This window comes from Tiliqua scincoides, chromosome 9 (genome assembly GCF_035046505.1).
Source record: "Tiliqua scincoides isolate rTilSci1 chromosome 9, rTilSci1.hap2, whole genome shotgun sequence".
Classification (NCBI taxonomy): Eukaryota; Metazoa; Chordata; class Lepidosauria; order Squamata; family Scincidae; genus Tiliqua; species Tiliqua scincoides.
In genome coordinates, this window is record NC_089829.1 from 3,008,486 (window position 1) to 3,023,411 (window position 14,926).

The 14,926-nt window shown below is 48.2% G+C and overlaps 1 protein-coding gene across 1 annotated transcript in view; it reads right to left on the reverse strand.

Moving 5' to 3' along the window:
• DISP3 (dispatched RND transporter family member 3) overlaps positions 1-14,926 on the reverse strand; it is a 42,253-nt gene that overhangs the window by 13,549 nt on the left and 13,778 nt on the right. Inside the window, exons 2-8 of the mRNA XM_066637676.1 lie at positions 6,124-7,066; positions 5,386-5,605; positions 2,738-2,874; positions 1,665-1,799; positions 1,146-1,306; positions 690-829; positions 199-344 (exon numbers count right to left, since the gene is read on the reverse strand). Coding sequence (XP_066493773.1) covers positions 199-344; positions 690-829; positions 1,146-1,306; positions 1,665-1,799; positions 2,738-2,874; positions 5,386-5,605; positions 6,124-7,057 — 1,873 coding nt within the window. The 5' untranslated portion in view covers positions 7,058-7,066. The remainder of the gene's footprint in view (positions 1-198; positions 345-689; positions 830-1,145; positions 1,307-1,664; positions 1,800-2,737; positions 2,875-5,385; positions 5,606-6,123; positions 7,067-14,926) is intronic.

Below are 14,926 nucleotides of genomic sequence, written 5' to 3' on the forward strand. Positions count from 1 at the left end.
CAAGCTTCAGCTTTGCATCTGGACAGGGGGTCTCAGCTCAGCTAGCACTGTAGTTTCATAGCAGAGATTTGAAGCAAATTTCCAGGCTTCGCTCCAGGTGGAGCATCTGAGCACACTCAGTTGAACACACTGAGCACAAGGAAAACCTAATTTTTTTGCACACACCATGCAGCCTGCAACCCTGCTCCTCCAGCCTACCTGGCTCATCTTCCACATTCAAGAGGGGGATGTCGTCATCAAGGTAAGGCAAGGTCCGTGGGCCAGAACTGTCCGCAGCCATCGAGAAAACAAACAGCCCATCTGACACATGCAAGGTGCTCTCCTTCACACACTTCTGACTACAGCTGCAGCAGAGGAAAAAACAGGCAGCATCATAAGAACCTTTGAGTAATTTGCCCTTGCAGAACAACTGTGGCTTGGCTTTGTCAGCCAAGGACAGATCAAACAGGTGCTCAAGGCAGGCATCAGCTGTGCATGATGTGCACCATCAGGAGGATTGAAGCTGGGGCACACGACTTCTCTCAATCTGGAACAGAATACCCAGAAACTCTCCTTCTGCCCAGTCCCCTAGCAGTGACCAATATCCAAAAAGAGAGGAAAAAGGAGGTTGGGGAGTCACCTCCTGGAATTACCTCCTTGCCCTCATAACACATAACATTTTAAATCCAAGCTTACTCAACAAGTCACACCTATTGTGGCAGGCATTTTCCAGGGGTGACAAGTACAGAGACCATATCCCCAGCGCTGCAGGCATCATGAAAAGAACTGCCACCCAGCAGCAGGAGACAATCAGCGACATGAAGAGCCCAAAATCGTGCACCGCTGGGATCTGCAGAGAGAGGAGGAGAACTGAAAAGCCTGAGCTGAGATCCCCTGGGCATGAGGCATTGAAGGAATACAGCAAACCTTGAGGAGCGACATGGAGCTTTGAGGGAGGCTCAGAGATGGATCACATGCTGTGCATCCAGAAGGGACCAGAAAGGCTGGGGTGTAAGCAATCAAGAGCCTGCTGTCCCACTGCTGGAAACAGTGTACTAGGGCTTCATGGAACTTTGAACTATCCAGATGGGAGGGCAGTTCTTGTTACATTCTACATTGGAGAACCTGAAACGCTGAAGACAAAAAGAGGGAAGTCTCGTGCTCACCTGCGAGAAAATGTTAGCGGCATATGCTGCGGCCGTTGTCAAGGAGGTGAAAAAAGTGGCTTTCCCTGCCGTCTGGATGGTGTGGATCATCCGCAACTGAATGTCTTTCAGGTGGGTGGCCTGCCGGTAGGTGTTGATGAAGACAAAGACATCGTCCACACCTGGGGTGGTGTGTGTGTGTGTGGGGGGGATAAAACAAAAAGAAATCAGGAAACGCTCAGAAAATACACATTTCATGGCTTGTGTTGAAAAGGTACAAAGGATGCAGCCTTTTGGATCAGGATGGTAAAATTATATCATCCCCCTTCACCAACTGACAACATTGTATATCTTCTCATAACATAGCAGTATCAACAACAGTTGCTCTTTCCAATATGAAAAAAAACAGGTCTATGTCCCCAGGGAGCTAACATCTACATTTTGTACATGGGGAAGATGACCATGTAGGTGAGACTAAGAAGATGGCATCCTACTTGGGGGCCAGGAAGTGCTAACAAGGGGCACATCAAGATGACTTACCAATTCCCACGATGACAAAAGCAGCCACTCCATTCAAGATGCCGAGGTACTGAATTCCAAACACTACGTGGTAGAGAAAAAGGGCCACCAAACAGCTGAGTCCAATGCTAGCAATCCCAAAGAAAGACAGGAACACTGCAAGAAGGAGATGGAGGAAGACTTTGAAGCTTTTTTTTCAGGGGCTGACACACAAACCAAGAGCAAGTCCACACATGCATGACCTAGAAAAGAGGTGCCTGAAGGGGAGTATGATTGAGACATATAAAATTATACACAGGAAGGATAGAGTGGATAGAGAGATGCTCTTTACCCTCTCACACAACATCAGAACCAGGGGATACAAACTGAGTGTTGGGAGAGTTAGGAGAGACAAAATAAAATATTTCTTTACTCAGCGTGTGGTTGGTCTGTGGAAGTCCTTGCCACAGGATGTGGTGATGGCAGCAGGCCTAGATGTCTTTAAAAGGAGATTGAACAAGTTTCTGGAGGAAAAATCCATGATGGGTTACAAGCCATGATGTGTATGTGCAACCTCCTGATTTTAGAAATGGACTGTGTCAGAATGCCAGATGCAAGAGAGGGCACCAGGATGCAGGTCTCTTGTTGTCTTGTATGCTCCCTGGGGCATTTGGTGGGTCACTGTGAGATACAGGAAGCTGGACTAGATGGGCCTATGGCCTGATCCAGTGGGGCTGTTCTTATGCTCATCACTTGATTACGTAAGGTTTAAAGAGTCAGAGCTGACTGTGCAAATCATTGGGAAGCCTTGCATTTGAGGTGGAGTGTGTGGGTATTGTTACAGCTGCTGGCCAATCAGTCTTTTGCTAGGCGGAATGTGGGTTAATAAATCTAGGAGAGATGTTTGATGTTTCATCAATGAGAGCTCATGGTAAGAAGATGCTGTCCTGGTAGTGGGGAATCTCATTCTTCTTTAGAAGCAGATACACCAGAAAGGGCTTGGGACAGTGATTCCCTTCTTTCCGAGGCAAGGTGGCCATCTTAACCAACACGTGACTTCACCTGGGAGACGGTGACCCTGTGAGGTGGGCCGGTTTGCTTCCATTACCGCTTACCGGAGCAAGAGGCGAGGATGTAGACCAAGACAGCGATGCAGCTGCTGCTCACAAAAGCCAGCAACATGTCATTGTTGAAGGTCTTCCTCACTTCGTAGTCAAAGAGATCTGTCCCACCGTAAAGCACCTGAACCTTGCTGGAGAGAAAAACAGGAAGGGAGGAAGGAAGAGGGAGAGTTCATCACCGAGAACGTCAACGCTGCATGGAGCTCCCCACCTTGGCACACTGATGAAACCGCTCTTTGGTCATAGTTGGCCATTAACCCTGCAGCATAGCCAGAGGGGTGGGTGCAGTAAGTTATTGCAGGTACCTCAACCCACTGTATAAGCTGCCCATCCCACTTGCCATCAGAGCCATTGCAGTAGTGACAGCAATTGCCATCAGTGAATGGGAGGGGCCGCTTACACAGCATGTTGTGGCGCCTGCACTACTTACCGTGACACCCCCAGCTATGCTACTGCAAGGCCCACACTGCCTCTCGGGGTTGAGATTCCAGCCACATGCCCAATGTCGTTGCCATCGCCAGCATTTCTGGCATTTCTGGTTGAAGACCAGGAAACAGAGAGTGGGTGTCAATGGGCAATTTTCACAATGGAAAGAGGTGAAAAGCAGCGTGCCCCAAGGATCTGTCCTGCTCTTCAACCTCTTCATAAATGGCCTGGAGACAGGGTTGAGCAGCGAGGTGGCTAAGTTTGCAGATGACACCAAACTTTTCCAAGCGGTGAAGACCAGAAGTGATTGTGAGGAGCTCGAGAAGGATCTCTCCAGACTGGCAGAATGGGCAGCAAAATGGCAGATGCGCTTTAATGTCAGTAAGTGTAAAGTCATGCACATTGGGGCAAAAAATCAAAACTTCACATATAGGCTCATGGGTTCTGAGCTGTCTGTGACAGATCAGGAGAGAGATCTTGGGGTGGTGGTGGACAGGTCAATGAAAGTGTCGACCCAATGTGCGGCGGCAGTGAAGAAGGCCAATTCTATGCTGGGGATCATTAGAAAAGGTATTGAGAACAAAACGGCTAATATTATAATGCCATTGTACAAATCGATGGTAAGGCCGCACCTGGAGTATTGTGTCCAGTTCTGGTCGCCGCATCTCAAAAAGGACATAGTGGAAATGAAAAAGGTGCAAAAGAGAGTGACTAAGATGATTACGGGGCTGGGGCACCTTCCTTATGAGGAAAGGCTACAGCGTTTGGGCCTCTTCAGCCTAGAAAAGACTGAGACATACAAAATTATGTATGGGAAGGATAAAGTGGATAGAGAGATGCTCTTTACACTCTCACATAACATCAGAACCAGGGGACATCCACTAAAATTGAGTGTTGGGAGGGTTCGGACAGACAAAATAAAATATTTCTTTACTCAGTGTGTGGTTGGCCTGTGGAACTCCTTGCCGCAGGACGTGGTGACGGCATCTGGCTTGGATGCCTTTAAAATGGGATTGGACAAGTTTCTGGAGGAAAAATCCATTATGGGTTACAAGCCATGATGTGTATGCGCAAACTCCTGATTTTAGAAATGGGCTATGTCACATGCAAGGGAGGGCACCAGGATGAGGTCTCTTGTTATCTGGTGTGCTCCCTGGGGCATTTGGTGGGCCGCTGTGAGATACAGGAAGCTGGACTAGATGGGCCTATGGCCTGATCCAGTGGAGCTATTCTTATGTTCTTACGTTCACTTGGAGCAAGCTTAAACCTGTCAAGAAAAGCACATCAGCCATGCAACAGGCAGCTGGAGGGGGCCTGTGGAATCTGAATCCTTTCCAGCCCTCCTGCCTGGAGAGTGAGAAGAAAATCTCTGTGAATAACAGAGCACTGCATTGGATCCCCCCACCACCACAAGCAAAGCCAGGGGATTAGGCATTGGAGGAGCGAGAGCGATTGGCAAGGGACAAACACACATCATTCCCTCCCCCCCCATAACTTTCCTCTAGAGCTTAACAGGCGGCTGTCGGAACATGACTCCCAGCAATTCCACCTGGAATCCTAATCAGTGTTTTATTATATTAAAGTACAAAAGGAGCAATAAGCAGGAGGAACCAAGAGGCGCGGCAGCCAAGATCGCGAGCCAAACAATACGTCCCGGCTCTTCCACAGAAGGGCCTGAGCAAGGCTAATCTGAGATAATTAAACGAGAAAGACATTAAAGCCAGCACTGCAAGAGAGTGGCCGTGACACCACCCTTCCGCCCCCCCATTGCAATTTCTCCTTAATGGCCTCAAGCATTAATTGCAGTCTTCGGGGCAAGGGCAATCACAAGGCAGGGGTCTCACGGTGTCTACACTAGAATCTGCAGTCTTGGAATGTGTGTTCCTGAGTATATACTGAGTGCTTTTCCTACACTACCTAGTAACTATAGCCAGCCTCCACAAACAAGGGGTTTCTTTTCTGCTCTTAAGGTGGGTGAATTAACAGCTATGATAACCAGATGGAAACTTCATGTTCAAGAGCAGTCCACCTCTGAATTATGGGTTCAGAGAATACAAAAATAGGAGATGACTGTTGCCTTTATATTGTTTCTGCGTGGGCCATTTGGGAGGCAGGTGACTGTGTAAGCTGACCCCACAGGTATTTTTGCTAAGTTTTTAAGGAGCCCAGGGAAGCAGCTTTCCTCCCACAAGTGAAACCTCTCTCCGCCTCCTTACCTGGTGGACTGCTTGGCCAACAATGCCACATAGGTGACTACAAAGCTCTGGAATTTCCTGCGCTGTTCCTCCCACCGGTCCTCCACTGAGTAGTAGCTGGGCAGGGGAGCCCCAAAGAGAATCTCACTGCGCAGGAGACTGCTCTTCATGTTCTCTGCTGACAGACTCTCGTCCACATACCAGTAGAACTCTGGGTGGGTCATGGCCAGCTCCAGGGAACCTAAAGGCAGGCAGGAAAAATCAGGGTGAAAGAAACACACCAACACCACTTCTGGGGCAGGTTGGTCACATTTGCGAGCCCTTTGGGCAGACTGCAGTCCAGCGGCCACAGACCAAGGTTGATCAGATAGTGTGCATTGCCTCTCTGGGACTGCAAAAAATAAGGGGGGGGGGGTCACAAAGCATCTAAGAGCCAGAATGGATGGCTCCAGGACTGCACATAGCTTGGTGGACGACAGGGAGTGATACAATCACGTGGGCTGATCACCTAGGTCTGACTCCAGGGGAGAGGCTCACGTCCTTGGCCCTGCAAGTCTCAAACACAGCACAGTCACACCATGGAATCAATCTTTAGAAAACCACCTGCCACCACACAACTTATGCAGCTGCTTTCTACCAAATTGTCTTCCTCAGGATTGCCTGCACTGACTGGAAGTAACAATCTCTTTTCTCAGCTCTACCTGGAGACCTAGAGACTGCACATGAGACCCACATGCAAATCAATCCAAAAGGTCTTACCTCTGATGTCAGCCAGATCCTGCCCTAGACCATCATAGTAGATCTTTCCACCTCTCTCTGTGGGGAAGAAATATGTCATGAGTGAGCTTGGAGGGGAGCAGTAGGAGTAGGAACCCAGCGGGAGGTCTTTGAGAACCTCATGGGGCTTCCAGCAAAACTCCCGGAAGTGCGGGTGGTCCATAATTTTGCGCTCAATTTCATGGATGGTGACCAGGCGATCAGAGGTGAAGATGTTGTTCTCAGCATCTCCCCGAGCTAGGAAGATGAGCTCAATGCGCCAGTGCGCATGTGTCTGGGTGTTGGCACTCACAACAGTATTAGAATACTCCCAGTGGGATGGGACACTCCGGGGTTGGCGGGACGTTTGGTTGCCCAAGCCTGGCAGGGCCTCAGAAGGAGAAGGAGGAGGCCGCCCTTGGTCCACACTCCGCCTCCTTCTGGCTACTCCCCCCAACCGTGAGGTGTTGAGGTGGAGGTGCTGAAGATGTTCAAAGATTAGCCTCTGCAAGGTCTCAGAGGTGAACTCTGCCAGATCCCGGCGGTTGCGGCCCCATGAGCCAAACTGGGACTTGAGGGCCAAGGTGAGGGCATCAAAGCGCTGGGAGGACTCATGGTTGCGGATCTCAAAGGCGTTGTATGAGATGTCAATGTCCAAGGCCGGGTAGTGCAAGAACATAAAAATGGCCAGTGCAGTTGGAATAGTGCAACCCAGGAAGAGGATGATGCCAGCGGAGTAGGGGTTGGTGAAGACCCAGCCCATGGCACTCCAGAAGCCAGAGGTGAGAACTGCTGTGGTTGGCATTTGTGGTTTGGCATTCCACTGGCACTTCCCGCAGAGCCGTGGGCCCTCTGCCATTTTACGGGGGCCAAAGGCTGCCTCCTCTTCTTCATTCGGCCATGCATCTTGTAACAAGGGGTCGTCCTCAGCATCCATCCTCAGGACCTGTGGTAATGGTGAAGAAAGAACATGAGCCACAATGCTGGAATGCAAGTCCTTGGAAGGAGACACAAAGAATTGTTTCCATAGCCCTGGGACCATCTGCCTTACTGCAGGCTGAAGGTTTCCTAGTTCAATCCCTGGCTTCTCCAGACAGGGCTGGAAGAAGCCCCCACATGCAAACTTGGAGAGCTGCTACCCTTCAGTGCAGTAGGTGGACCAATGGGCATTACTCAGTAAGAGACAGCTCCCCTGTCCACATGGTTTAAGAAGCGTCGGTAAGAGATGTAAAGGACAGGTCTTTTGACACTCATGCCTCTGTTTGCCCTATGTCTGATTTTAGATTGCAAACTGCTCAGGACAGGGACCTGCCTCCTGCACTTTTTTTATAGCACCATGAACAATGAGTGGGCTATACTATACGTGCAGAACAGAAATGACATTTTTGCCACTCAATTCATAGTGCGGGGGGGGGGGAGATTACTGTGGGCACCAGGCAGTATCAGTGCTACTCCAAGAGGTCACCCCCCCAACACTGTTCCTTAGTGTATTTTATTTCATATATTTCTCTACCCTATCCGATCGATGGAAGTTATTCCCTTGGCAGTTAATATATATTTCCAGCATTAGACACACAATAACAGAAGGATTTTTAAGAGCAAGAAAATAAGCCAAAAACAACCCACCAAACACACACATTTAATCAGAAACATGGAGAGCAGCACAACCTGGCACTTAACAGTCTGCATAAAAGCAACCATTCATTTAGCCAGGGACTTGAAAGGGGGATACAGATAGGGGGAGGGGGAAATCACTCTAAAGAATCTCCAATAATCAGTCACTACTGACCTAACTAGGAGAGGGTAACATTTCATTTCTTTCATTTGTGCTAGCCTCACACATCATGTACTACAAAGTCCAAGAAGACAGATTCCTGCACCTACACACTTACAGTCTAGAACAGGGGTCTCCAATCCCCGGCCTGGGGGCCAAATGCAGCCTGTGGCAAGCCTCTATCTGGCCCATGGCCATCCTCTGATCCCTTGAGAGCCTCTGGCCCAATTGACCAAATACAACCGGAATTATGCTTATTTAAGTGTGTGCTTTATTTCTTGGGCTGTGTTGGTGCTTGGAGAAATCCTAGACATTTGAGCCCATTCATTCATCTATCTCTAATGTATTTACTTAATTTTTTTCTGGCCCTTGACATTGTGCCAGGTATCTGATGCGGCCCTTCGGCCAAAAAGTTTAGAGATCCCTGGTCTAGAAGAAAGACTCCAAAGAGACAACAAGAGAAGGGACAACTTTGAGGCAGGAATAAACAGGAAGGACGTCCATTCATTTTGGTTTCAGTTCGAGTGCAGGATGGCAATGTGAGGTGCGTGCAGCACTTTTGCAGGAAAAGGGCTTTTGAAGGGGGGATTTGAACACAGTACGAGAGGTGGCAGGAAGGTTGTTTTGGGGCAGCCACAGGAAAAAAAAGGGGTGATATAATTGAAGGGCAATGCATGGAGCTCTGCAAGGAGGTTCCAGGAAAAAGGGGCAACAAGGGCGGAATCATTTGAGAGTTTAGGTAATCTTCAAGGGGCAGAGTTGGAGGGATGAAGGCCACAGGCAGGGATACAGGAGCTGAGCTTGGGGGGTGAGGGGAGCGAGGAAATGGAGAGTTTTGTGAAAACAGAGGGCTCAAGAGAGCATTTCTACATTCCAGGTACTTCTCAAAGAACCCCACTCTTCTGGCTCCAGGACATGGCAGCAACACTGAATGTTCTGAAGGACATTCCCACTTCTCTCTAACTCCATTTCTCCAAGCCCTGCCCTGTGCTTTCCAAACCAGGAGTGGCAAATCACCCGGCCCAGACAGCTGCCTTGGCTCCATCTTTCACTTGGCGGCTTTCCCATGAATCACTCATCCAAACGGCGCTCCTCCGGACACCCAAGTGAATTCCCTTCATGCACACTGTAGTTAGGATCACCCTGCCAGGGAGGTTTTGAATTTAGTGGCCTTGTCCCTGCTGTCTGGTTGGGAACACTTTAGGCTTTGGGATGAAATATACCCAGGCTTTTTTCTCCCGCTCATTAAGGCCGAGAGCCGATCTTTCTCCTTCTCGGTATTTATAATGTTATTTCTATTCTTTGATGAAACAAGCACATGTAGACCAAGACCAAGGCATCCTCTTTGCAGCACCAGCTCACCACAGGGCAGAGGGCAACACATTTAAGAGAGGGATGGCACACATTTGGGGATGGCTCCCTTTTGCTGGTGTCTCCCTGGTTTCATTTTAAGATTTCCTCAGGGACATGGAAGCATCTGTCCCTTCTTCTTGCTGAAAAGCAATACCTAGTCTCCATTTTTGGAGCCCTGATTGCAACTCACATTCCCAGAGCATCTCTCTAGTTGTAGCAAGGACTACCAACCCTCCCAGAGAAGCATTTCTCACCATCTCTCCCTATTGCTAGAACTCCAGGTGATCTGCGGAAATTGATTGGCAGGGGATTGAGGCCAGAGCGAGGGAAGGCACGTCTCTTCATGGAATTCAAAGTGGCTTATATGGCTTTAGGAGGGATTACACAAATTCATGGAAGAGCGCTGAGCGCTGGCAAGTCCTTGTGGCTATATGGAACCCGCAAGTTGTTTGCAAGCCCATTTGGGGAGGGGGGCATGCATTTGACATGCAGCACAGGACTGCAGTATCCATGCCCTGCTTGGGGGCTCACTTGGGGCATCAAGGTCAGCCACAGATGCTGGACCTTTGGCTTGAGCCAGAAGGGCTCCTTGGAGGCCTGAAGATCTGCTTGTGGATGCAATTTTTCACCTTTTTCAGGAGTGGGGGATGTAGTGAAAATTCATCCTAAATGTTTTCTGGTTGTCCATATCGACAAAATACAACTTGATGGGGTGCCAGACAGATGCAGCTAGCCTGATATGCTCATCAGAAGCAGGTTCTATAACAAGCTATTGGCTACTTCTGCTCTTGAATACAAGAATACCCTTAGATTCAAAGCTGCCCCACCCTCAGAGACAGGAGATCAGTCTTGTGAAATGATCAGTCCTTCTTATAATTCCATCACTGAATTCCCTTTCTCCCTGCTCTGATAGCCAATCACACTGCTGCATCTGACCTTCACCCCTGCAACTCCAGCACCTACAACCACCAAAGTCCACCCGCATTGTTAAATCTCTACCCATTCTCCCATGCACCTGGAACTGCTTTTCAGGCAGAAGCCCCCAAGTTGAACCCCTGGCAGCATCAGCAGAATGAGGGAAGACCCAGCTCTGAAACAGCAGGACTTGCCATTCCCAAAAAGTGTAAAAGACCATGGACCAGGATTCTGCCTCTTAATGCAACTTTACCTATAGTCAAGCCTTTAACAAGGACTTGGGTAGTTAGAGTTGGTGTAACAGGTGTGCCAACTGTGTCTGTCTGAAACAATGGTAGTTGTGCTTACCTTGGTACCTGCTGCAGCTGCTCACTTAGGGCTGCAGTTTGGAAATCTCAAATGCATCTCCCTCCCCCAAGCTGGAAAACTGGACTAAGTCAGACACCCATGTGCTCTTCTCCTAAAAGTAAAAACCTGCTCTCTTTCCCCTGCCAATTTCCACATCTCGACAAGGTTCTCTCTGTAGTTTGACCCTGGAAGTCACAGGCAATTTCAAACCATAGAACTAGAAGCAATTTGAAGCCTCTCCCTTTTGCAAGGTGCTACTTCTGACAAGACTCTGGAGGAGATGCCATCACAGAGCTTCATCTCAAGTGTCTAGGACACACTGGGTCCTTCTTTTGAAAATGGGCAAGCTTACAAAAGGAAAGATCTTGCAATTTAAACCAAGCACTTGTAGCATTTTGGTGCTACTTGAGGAGCAGCTTAAGATGCTGCTTTGGTGTGGCAGAGAAGCCATGGCAAGAATTAGACAACAGACACAGGTTTCAGAGAGGTTGAAAGTGCTGGAAGCAGGAGCAGGAATGAAATCAAGGGAGAAGTGAAGTGTCTCCCAGCTCCTGACCCAGCTTTTTATTAAGTCTCAAAACACATGATATAAGGCTACGAAATAGGGAAATTTCTAAGAGGATGTTGACATTCATATGGGCTGTAACCCGCCGGCTCTCTAGCTTAACCGCAAACACATTCCATAGATATGATTTCTTCATAACATTTTCAAGGCTAGCTCTTTCTATAACTTTCCACTATTTTCCAGGGCACTGGCTTTTCAACACTAACCATAGATAACAAAGCATTTGCGCAGTCACAGGTGTGCCTGCCAGATTGCCAAATATGCAAAGACATCTCAAAGCTCAGCGCCTGTACATTCTATATTTACTACAAGCACTACTTGGTTTTCTTTTTCAAAACACTTCACTGGAGGAAAGGGATACAGGAATCGAGAAATTGAAGGGGCAATCATTTCAGGCCTGTAGCATTAGCTGTTCCTATACTGATGCCAAAAATGGAGAACAAAAGATTATGGAAAAAACACAGCAAAAGGTTAAGAATTCTGTGGTCAATGGTAATTTATTTCAATTTTAACAAGGCAAGAGGAAAGTAAATCAAGGCACTTGTGATCAAAAGGAGAGTAGTCTGGATGCTGGTGTCTCCCTCCTGGTCTGCCCCTCCTCGGTTCTTATCCCTCCACTTTTGAAGTGGGACACCTGCACACACCCCCCCCCCCCCAGCAAGAGTTGTATCACTGCTGTTTGCAATCTCCTGGCCTCACAGTCATCCCACACAGTCCTTGGAGACTTTAAATAACCCCCCTCCTCCTCCCTGGTAAAACTGACTAAGTCATCATCCCTGTAGCCTTGTTGCAGTTCCCCAAGCTGATTGGGATAATTGCTTCATTAGTTGTTTTTAAGACTCTGCAAAGCTGTGGGGGAGGGAGTAGAGGGAGCATTACACATACATACAAGAGAAATTATTTGTGCAGCCCTGAAAAGCACTGGGTCTGACGAGGCCTCTGTTGTACGAGCACAAGGAGGGGCAGACTGTGGAAAATCCAGACAGTTTACATGCCTTCCCCACCTCCTTACAATTTAACAATGCATGGAAGAGGAGCTACAGAAATGCATGGAGGCCACTTCCAGTGTTTCATTCAGTTTATAGGATTAACCTACAAGCTCTTCTCAGGCACCTGAGAAGTCTACAAGCAGTCTCAGCATCTCCAGGTAAGGCTGAGAAAGTCCCCCATTCTGAAACCCTCATGAGATGCTGCCAGTCAGTGCCTGGTTCTGACCTAGATGGACTGAACTCAGAAGGAAGCCACTTCTTGCCCTTTGAGAGAGGATCACTAGGATAGATGGATCAAACATCCATTTATCCCTCTTGAAAGCCATCAAAGACTGTGGTCATCACATCCCAGAACCAACAGGGCAGCTGGATCGGTGTACCCCAAGTTATGATTCACTGCATTTGGGAATCTTGGTTTACCAGAGATGAGCCAGATCAAGTTATTGGCTCCTCTACCCAAGATCTTGTCTCCAATGATGGCTCATAGCAAGAGGTTCCTGAAGACCTCCTTCTCTTCTGCCAATTATGAGGTGCTATAGCCAATCTCTTTGGAGTTCTTACAGTCTTCTGAAGGAGCCAGGTGAATTTTTCCAAGTGTTTCTGCTGGAGATCTTTTGATTTTAAGGAGTAGCCTCAGCAACAGAGCTCAACAGCTGCTATTGGACAGAACCTTCCAAAAGACAGCTTGCCAATGTAAGTAAGTAATGTAAGTAAGTAAGAACAAGTAAGGTTCTTTGCAAATAAAACCACACCCACATTGGGGGTGCAGATAAATAAGCCCATCTCAAGTACACACCAGTGGTATCTGAGCTGTCAGCAGCTAGCCAGAAAAGAGATCTCAGCATCATGATGGAAGGCTCAATGAACACAACAGGGATGTTGCCAGGGATCATTAAGGAACTGAAAAGCAACACCCTGAGACAAAGATATAGTGCAACTGCACATCTCACAAACAGCATGTGGTTAGCAGGACTCATTGCTTATTAACCTCAACTGGGCAAGAGTCCTTCCCCCAACATCCTCCAGGTCTCCTAATGGGAGTCATTCTCTCATCGCAAAAGGATTGGCGCACAGTGCCAGCTGTATGCCATGTTGCTGGGACTACAGCAACTGGTGGCTTTGGGAGAAACTTGTCTTAATCTGGAACACTGGAAAGCTGCTCCCTGCCTGGTGGATGCTGGGTTAATGCTGTAGAAATGAAGCTGCACATGTTCTGTTAACCATGCAACAGAACATCCAGCTGTCTCTGGTTCAAAGGCTCAGCACTGCCCCTGATTCATCTCCTCATGCCCTTGGACACCAAAACTACCCATCATCCTAAAGAGGAAGCGCAAAACAGACAGCCTCAGCCTGGCCAGGGACCACTCAACTGCCAACTGTCGGAGCAGGGCAATGAGATCAGTCACAATGAGAACTGGATTCTAGGGAGGGAGGAAGACAGATGTTCTCTTCTGCAGGAGAGAAAGGGAGAAGTGCCCCAATCTCTTATTCTTGATATAAACCTACTTCAAAGATCCTCCTGTATCAAAAGCAAGACAAAAATCAAAACTAAATCGGTTTCCATTCAGAAAAGAGAACAGCCACCCCTTCTGCCCTTTCACAGGAATCTCCAACCAGCTGCAAACCACATTGGGAGTGACACCTCCAGCACCCAATTCCTTAGTGTTAATTTCTTGGCTTTGTGGGACCCTGAGAGGAAGCCTACAAAGGGGCAACTCCAACGCTGTAGTTGGCTGTTCCCACAAGATCAAGAGAGACAGCTCAGCAAGGGGATTTGTGTCTCTCTAACCCAGAAACAGCAAAGGAAGGAGAAAGGGTGTTTTGATGCTTTAAGAACAGCATATGCTCTCATCTGGACCAGATTCCATGGTGGAAGCCATGCAGAAAAGAGGGCAGCAGCATGAAAACATCAACACAGCTCAGTGTGCAGCAAAGTCCTCCATGCCATAGATGAGGGGTTGGGCTGGAAGAGAGACCGCGGGCTGGTACAAGCCATCACTGTGCCTCTGTGCCTCATTTCACTTGAAGCCTGGCTGTCTGCATGTCTTTGTTTTGAGAGAGGGTGCAAATGCCCAAGCACGCCTAGGAGCCAAGTCTTATAGCTGGAAAAGACCTCAAGCTCACTCACACCAGAACTGGGCTGCAAATTCTCAGCCAAGATCGGGGAGGCTTCCAAAATTCAGCACAGTCACATTTCCTCATTATCCAGCTCCAAATCACTTCCTCTCTGATTCCAAATGAAAGGGATGTCTTTGGCCATCTCCGGGGCTCTTGAGCAGGTACATTAAGGTACTGGGGGACTTGCAAAGCTCACCTCCTCATTGCATTGAGCTCTGAAGGTTTCCACATCTTCTCTGGCTCAGATAAAGCCTCTCTATTGAAAAGGAGTGAAGCTCAATGGATTAGACTCCTTGTCTCCTGTTCAAGAGGTTGGAGCAGCCTTGGAATGCTTGTGGAGGAAAATGGCAACCTGCCACTGAAGACCCTCATCCCCCAAGGGTCTTTGGTAGGGGGCTGCATCTCCCTAGTAAGTCCTCTTTGCCCCCGACCCCCCAAAAGTGTCTGCTGTCAGGGATGTGAAGGTTTGCAAGATTCCAACTGCAAATGACACATCTGGATCCACTTTAGCAAATAGCTCAGTTCATTTTCAAGCTCATTTGATGATAGCCATGGAAGACATGTTCTTGATTTGTTCAAGATTCTTGTTCAAGAATGTTCAATGTTCTTTTTCATGTTCAAGAATCATGTTCTTGATTTGGACTGTTGTGAGAGGACAGTGAAGGCTGTCACGATAAGACTGATTAGCCAACAGACTGAGTCAAAAGTAGTAGATGTCTTCAACCTGATCGTATGAGGCTGCGT